This window comes from Alligator mississippiensis, chromosome 2, assembly GCF_030867095.1.
Source record: "Alligator mississippiensis isolate rAllMis1 chromosome 2, rAllMis1, whole genome shotgun sequence".
In the NCBI taxonomy this organism is placed as follows: domain Eukaryota; kingdom Metazoa; phylum Chordata; order Crocodylia; family Alligatoridae; genus Alligator; species Alligator mississippiensis.
Window position 1 is genome coordinate 281998620 of NC_081825.1, and position 7902 is coordinate 282006521.

Below are 7902 nucleotides of genomic sequence, written 5' to 3' on the forward strand. Positions count from 1 at the left end.
GTGGAAAGTCTTTGTTCCTTTCTCAAATCATCTCCAGGCAAACCATTTCCTTAAGAGTGATATTCCTACTTACATTGTGGCAGAACGTTCTGTCATAGTAGTAGGTGTTGGTGTGCTACAGCTGATATTCACAACCCACTTCAAGAAAAAACAGCAGTGTTCTACCAATATTTAGACTCATATTTTACAAAGAATGTACTTTATTTTATTCAACTGAAAGTATACACTATCACAATCTCTTACTTCATTTTTACTAAAATATTTCAAATGAATGTTTTACACACATTATCAAAAAAATCTGTACTGTTTTTTTTCCTCCCCCAAAAAAGCCAAAGTGGTTCAATAAAAGGTATAAATGCGTGCTAAAGTCTAAAGATTTTTGCTATGTACACAACAGCAGGTGCTAATTTTCTCCAGTTCTCTTTTTGTAAATCATATACAGAAAATATATCAGGGCTGTAAAGATCACAGGTTTAACAGAAATCATAACTTCAAACTGATTTCAAAAGCAGCACAAATAGACTTTCCCCACATTATGAAAAATATACAATTTTATCACTTTACAGTCATGCACTTTGTTTGAAAAAGATCAGTAGTACTTTTTCCCCCCAGTTTCTAAAAAGATAAAAGGTCACTTTAACACTGATTTATATCTAATAATATTTGGATACAAATGTGCCATTCTTAAACAAGGTTGTGCTCAGCAGTCTTACTAAAGGTGCAAAGAGCCACCTGACATGGATTGCACCACAGCATTGCAAAAATTGGCATGGAAATGCTGTTTGCTTCAGTCTCTCAAAGAACTTAACGGTCCTGATTCCACCTTCCTAAGGCAGGCAAAACTCCATTTGAAGTCTCTGGAAGCTTTGCTTGTCGCAGAGCTGCAGGATTTTGGACCTCAAGACTGAGTAAGGAGACTGGGCTAGTAGCCCCAAGTGTATCAATTTAATGGCCACTATTTCAAGGGAGCTTTCCCTCCAACTTATTATACAAAGCTTCTCAGGTAGTTTCACTGCAGACTTGGAGCATAGGTTAAGTGAATTGAATGTGCATATAAAACACTTAGACAACTGAAAATTTAGCACCCAAGTCATCCTGTAAAGTCATTGAGTGTTATTTCCCCCTCCCCCCCGGAAGACGCTTTTAGCTCAAACAGAGCTAATATGATGAGTAGCAAGCTTTAAAAAAGGAAAGAAAACATACAGCACTAGATTTCATGGATGTTTGTAAAATCCACAACGCATGTTGTATATTTGGGGCATATGCCATCAAACAGAATTCTACAAAACATGGTGGCAACTTCTGATCCTCCTGGATCATGGTGTATGCATGAGGGCCACCCAGACCTTTGATGCACATGCCTGGGCAGGAAATTTTTTTTGGAGGAGTGGAGGCTCTACAAAATATACTCTTACCATAATAGTATAAAGGAGCATTCAGTGGTTTGAGTAAAACATTGACTGCCTTGGAAGGCAGCTCTTCAAAGATTTACAGCACAAACAGGTCTCAACTATAGTGCTGCTTCCCCTGTATTTTGAATTTGTAATCTGCAAGTAGAACCAGAAAATCTTGAAGCTACCAAAAGGATTTTGAGAGAGAAAAATCTGATTAAAGGAAAATGTGGGTGAATACTTCATAGCTAGTGAAACTAGTAAACTGGCTAGTGTAGCTCATAGTTTTGTTGAGAGGGAATCACTAAATGCCTATGTGCTAATCTAGTATACTAAAACAGCAAACACTTCATCAGTACAATTAAATCTACAAAGTCTATTGCCAACGTCTGCCCTGCTTTAGCTGCAGTTCACTAAAGTCAGTCAATCCTGCCCCAAAAGCCTTGAAAACTGCCTAATCTTCTGGGCTGGATACTGCTATAATTAAAGTGGTTATTCAACTAGATGGACTAAAGCAGTCCTATATACATTTGATGGCTCACAGGAAAAATTAAACCTTTCCTTGCTCTCTCATTCTGTAAGGAGCAAGCCATATTTCTGCATCACCCCTTCATATTAGAAAAATTCAGGTCAATGAAGAAAAGTCACAAATGGATAGTATAGACAGGCACGTGATGAAAATGGGGCAAAATAAGTCAAAGAGGAGGAAATCTGGAATCCTTTAAAGATGTCGAATATTTAAAAGTAAGCAGAATGCCGTCTTTGAAGATATTTTTTTCTAGGCTACACTGTGCATAAAGCTACTATAGAGTTACACTGGTCAACACAATAGCACCTGACAGGCAAGAAGTGAACTACCTTGAATCAAGAATCAGCTGGTTGGGTTGTTTTGTTTGGTTTTTTTTAATCAATCACTTCTCTGTCATTCTTCATTTCTTGTCCCCAGTTAGACTTCTGTCCTGAGTAAACAAGGGTTCTTTTACATTAACCAGTTAATGTTTATTTTGTCCATCTTCCTTCTTGTTTACCAGTCGAGAACCCAATCCTGCAAAGTCCTTACTCAAGTGAGTGGTCTCATTAGAGACAATGGGATAGACACCTATTTGACAACCTGCAGAACTGGCTCCCTCCCTGCTTTTGGATAGGTGCTTCATAGTAAGAGGCAAACCCTAGTCCAGAACTCACAGCTAATACAAAGAGATGCCTCTACCAGCAATAACTTTTCCAGCTAATTCAACTGCGTTTTAGGCAATTGTGACCGATTCTTCTAGAGGGAAAGTGACAAAATTGGAAGTTATGAAAGCTTCGAACCAATGAAATTTTTGAAGAGGTGGCATTAAGCTTACATGCACCTCCCTTTAAACTTATATTACAAAGGTGGGTTAATAACCAAGCCCAGTTTCCTGTGAACAATCTGGGGGGAAAGGGAAGGAACAGTCAAAGAAATACAGGACCAGGCGTGACAAAATGAAAGAGAAAGGGAAGGTGGGGGAGGGCGGGGAAGACTTACTATGGCTATGCAAGCAGCTACTCCACAATAAAAAAAGGATGAAATATATTGTGTTATATACAGCAGCTCGAAAGAGAAAAACCCACGCATTTTGGTTCATTAACAAAAATAAAGCTTAAATGGCAGCAGCAGTCTTATCTGACAGCCTGTGTTTACATAGTTTTTATTCAGCTTTGAAAGATTGTTGCTTTGGTTACATTGAAAAGTAACCAATTTAGTTGGGGACTTCAACAAGCCCGTTAAAACACTCTTTTCAGCAAGCTACTTATTGAAACACTGGGCTCCAAGGGATGAACTTCCTTCACAGATACTGTGCGCCATAAACACTGCTGAGGAAACTCTTCTCAGTTAAAGTGTTTTACAGCAAAAGCTTTACAGGAACAGTGTTACCGTTTTTATACTGAATACTGGTGTGTGTGGCTAAAGGACTGAAAGTTATTCACATTATGACTGCAGAAATCTTAAGTGTCATATATTCCACAAAGAGCAGTTCACTAGGCAGCTGAGATGGAGCCTCCTCGGGTTATTCTGCATGTCTGCTACTTACTTGTCGTGGTCAACAGAGTTCAACATACCAGGTGCTTTCTCACCGTTTTCTTGCTCCACAAAAGTATTTCATACAGCATCTCCCGAGAACAGTTGCATGTCCCCCCCCTGCCAAAAGTAAGGATCGTGAAGCAGCATTAGTAGCTCAAGAACCGGCTAGCCAACAAGCCAGCGGATTCAGACTGCTGTTTCCTCGGGAGGTTCCAAAACCACGCTGAAAGCTGCCAGCCTAGGTATCAATTAACAACAGGTGGACACAAGCGATACAAATCGTAACATCGCCACAGGTTAAGGTTTCATTTTTTCCTCCTACAAATTCTCTCGTGTTACGTAATTCTACATACAGACCGTACAACGAAGCAGATTCGCACTACAATACAAATGACACAAGTCTGGTTGACCCATTTAATGTAGGTTCCAGAGCACCCAAGCCTGCAGACTAGGCCATTAGCTGCCATATTTACAATATAAACAGTTACCAAAAAAACACCCCCAAAAACTGGCAGCTAGAAACAATTAACTCTCTCGTTCTTTACAGTGTGGTTCCCAGTATTCAATTCAATGTTCCTACAACGGACCCTTGAATTGGTTCCCAGAAAGGTGCTGCCGGATGGATGGTTTGGAGCTGGCTGCATCACCCAGCTTTCGCCAGACAACCTGAAAGACAGGAGAAGAGGGAGGGAGGGAAATAGATTGTAGCTGATGAGCAATATTATTTATGTTAAAGTACAGTTCTGAAAACTATGCTGTAATTCTAAACACAGCCATTAGATGGCACCTATGCGTCGAATTACTGTGCACAGCTTTTCCAGAGTTTATCTAATTAGTCAGTCTTGAAATTAGATCTAGTTTTGCCTTAGGTAATCATACCAAACTAATAAATTAGGCTCGGAAGCCAAGTTCAGTGCTCGGTCAGCACTGGCACACTAACAAAATGATGTTCCTTTAAGACAAAAAAAATTCAATGGTTTATGTTATTTATGTGCTGTGTCCTTTAAAAGCAGATTTTACAATCCGCTAACACAGAAAAGGACCATTGCAGGGCAAAGCAGGTAGGAAAGGACAAGATGCAGTAACATTTCTATGAACCCTGTCGAATGTCAATCAAAAAGTCTCTGAGTTTAGATAAATAAAATCTCCTTTAAATTAAAAAACAACCCATAAATCATGGACTTTTCTGAGATGTAGGATTGCAAAGCTGGCACGCCTCCTGCACTGTTGCTGGAAGAAACTGGCATTAAAAAACATCCATTTTAAAAAACCAGGAGCACATTTTTGTTCAATATTGGAATTTACCTACAACGCTAAATATCTAAAACTGAAGGTCCTCCAGGGGGGATTACCTATAGGATGTGTATATGCAGGAACTAGAAATTATTCTTTTCACCCTTTTCAGGATGGGCTAGAAAGAATTTTTTATTTGCCTTTGCATAGGGTAAGCAAGAATACCCAGCGAGCAAGCAGTTTCTGTGCTAACTGCCTAATGGCATACTTGTAAGGATGCTGTCATGAAAATAAGACATTGAGCTTTCCAGCATTGTTCTTCCATTTCAGGGCTTTAAAACACCCCACAGCAACTGAGAGAAATTTAAGGAAAAATTTGCCTCCTCTCTGCAATATGGATGCACCCAGAAGTCCTAATAACGCTCTGACCTGCAATATAGATTTCAAAGAGAAGGATCCAAGAGTCCTCACCCTTGCTCTGGGAAGTCTGCTATTGTGGAGCAAAAAAACTCTCAAAAGCATGCAACTCAGTTTGGGCAATATTTTAGCAGCAGTTCAGAGCTCACTGTTTATCAGCTGTGTACACCCAAGTCATTTTTCTTATTAAATAATTATGTCTGGAGTTCAAGGTAATAGAGCAGCAGCAGCAAGTAAATGCACCTCAGACACAGCAATGTTCTGGCATCAAGTGCTCAGTTTACATTATGTGGCAACCTCAGTTTACAATGAGGCTGCTAAGCCAAACACACTAATGGTGCCAACAAAATAAAATCATATGTAATTATGTGTCAAAGAGTTTCAAATAAGAGGCTTCTAATTCTAACACCAGAGAGGTTCGGGATTCAGCGTCATTCTGTTTGAATGACTAAGTTTTTACAACATTATAGGTTATTTTCGAGCACAAGGAGCAAGTCCTGATCTCAGGCCAGGGACAGCAAGAGTTCTCCTTGCAAATCGGAGTCAGTGCAGAGGGCTGAGAACTAAATCTTCTAGACAGGTGAACAATGGGACAAGCAACTCCCGCACACAGGTTGAGAGGCTGGTGGTGTCTGCATCTCTTAAGATCGCTCACCGTATGTTTCTTCTAGACAAAAGTTGCCAAGTGCATCAAATCAAGTGTTAGTATTTGATATATGGCTCCTGCCCACAGAGGACGTTAGCAGAGCCTCTATTTATTGCTCTTGTGACTGAATTTCTCTGTGGGTTTCAAACAAAACACGTGAACAGGACTCGCGCACAGAACAGAGGCTACAAGGTATGGATTACAAAACAGTGGAACTAAAACAATGCTACAGAAAATGCTACAAATATGGAGAGAGGTATTACATTGCACATTTCACGAACAATTGCTTTCTCCTTTTCACTCAGGTCTTCTTCATAGTTATCTTGCATTTGCCTGTCCAAATTTTCATGGACTTCAAGGACCTATAGACAAACATATTGCAAAAGTATTATACTTCTCAAAGATCAAATCAAGTCTCTTGGAATTTCACTATCAGGATTTACACTCATAGCGCCTGTTACTCCCCATACTTCAGTGCTTACAGACTATTACCTAATGGAGGGGAGAGGAATCTCCATCCCCGGCCTGTCTGCCAGGGAATCCTGTCACTCTTCAAACCACATGCACTATGCTCCAAGTGGTAAATTGAGGAACCTTTGGATCACTTGTTTTGTCCAGTGTTTTTCACCTGCACTCTGCCCACTGTTTCATTGCCACTGGGAATACATCTAACTTCTGGCCAGTCATCATCATCAAAAAAACCTACCACAAAAATGCATTTTTCCTTTGTCCTCTCTCACAGAAAAGTAGCTCTTCTATTCAAATGATATTGGTCAGAGGAGCAAGGCAAGCAATGTTTCATTTTGAGTTAGCAATGGGTTTAAAGTTCAATATCTCATTAACCATTAGGAAGGGGGTGGGGAAAAAAGATCTTTAATTGCCACTGGAAAGCTGAAAGTTCCCCTCTGTAAAGCATTAGTTTGCAATTTCAGCTGTCAGTTCTAAGATCTTAGCACACACAACCAAATTAATCCCCTTTATCTGAAAAAATTAGCAGTTTCCTAAATGAAATCTCTAAAACTACCTGCAATTACTGACCGTAAAGGTCTGTGTGTACCAGCCCAGAGAGACACACTGGGCCTGCTCCGTGTACTCTTACCTCCCCAAACAAGAGCAACATAGACAACTTAGTATGGCCTGGGTGTGTGCCCACCCCTATATTCTGCCCCTCTAAAGAGTTTACTGGCATGTGCCCAACACTTCACTACCCGATGAGGCTCTAATGTGCACAGAATGGGTACAGCGCCTTTCACTGTGACCACCCTTCACGGGGCTGATACAGACCCCCCCTGGGATGAAAAGATGGTTGTCTAGACACTGTGTTGGGAGACACTGACTCAATTCCCAGCTACACCACAAAGCCTCTGAAGCAGGAATAATCTTCCAACCCTGTGTTTAACCCCCAAACCTGTAAGCTACCACTGCTGGAGATGCACTCACTTCCATTCAGCTCTACCTAAGCACAGCACTCTTCCTTCATACTATCAGAAGTTAAGCTTGAAGTGGATTCAGACAGTTTCTGTCTATTTTAACAACTATATTGGGTCAATGGGACTTCTCATACGCATCAAGTTATTTATGTGTGTAAATGTTTGCTGGGGTGGGGTCCAAGTCAGTCACCTTCTTGGGCTTTTAGCAGAGCAACAAGGGGGAAAAAAAATTTTAAACATAGGAGTATGGGACTATAATAGCACAAAAATAGGCTCATTCCTGTGGAGACAAGCACAGTAGCCAAGCTTACTTCTGACTGACTTTCTTAAATGACTGGATTAAAGGCTGACAGCTGTTGTCAAATCAGGTCATCTTACAACATAAACTGATCTTTAGTTAATGCATAGGTTTGGGTTTTTTTCTTCTCTCTCTCCTCTTGGGACCCAGATGGGTGGGCTAATAGCGTTAGGGCAGCCTGCCTTTTTAGATGGAAAAAGACACACCCACAGACATTTTAAAAGCCTTCTAAACTGCATTTAAATAGCTTCTCTTGTTAAATATACAGCATGTCACACAACCTGGGGTGGGGCTGAAATGAGATTTTGTTGATGTGTTTGGGATTCACTCCATCACTCATGGCTTCACCACCCACGAATCTCAGTGGCCACCTCAGTCTCATGGGAATGAGATCTTCAAACCTCACCACATGGACCATTATGTAAACGCACACATGTGAC

The 7902-nt window shown here is 40.5% G+C and overlaps 1 protein-coding gene across 3 annotated transcripts in view; it reads right to left on the reverse strand.

Annotated features, from left to right (window-relative positions):
* Positions 1 to 170: 170 nt before the first annotated feature.
* The window catches only part of CCDC85C (coiled-coil domain containing 85C), a 177706-nt gene continuing 169974 nt past the window's right edge, over positions 171 to 7902 (reverse strand). For 2 of the 3 annotated variants that reach the window (XM_014596427.3, XM_006261047.4), the window contains 2 exons: positions 5998 to 6096; positions 171 to 4104 (listed from right to left, as the gene is read on the reverse strand). In XM_014596427.3, the coding sequence (XP_014451913.1) occupies positions 4015 to 4104; positions 5998 to 6096 (189 nt within the window). In that variant the 3' untranslated portion in view covers positions 171 to 4014. The remainder of the gene's footprint in view (positions 4105 to 5997; positions 6097 to 7902) is intronic. The other variant, XM_014596429.3, reaches the window with a different exon arrangement.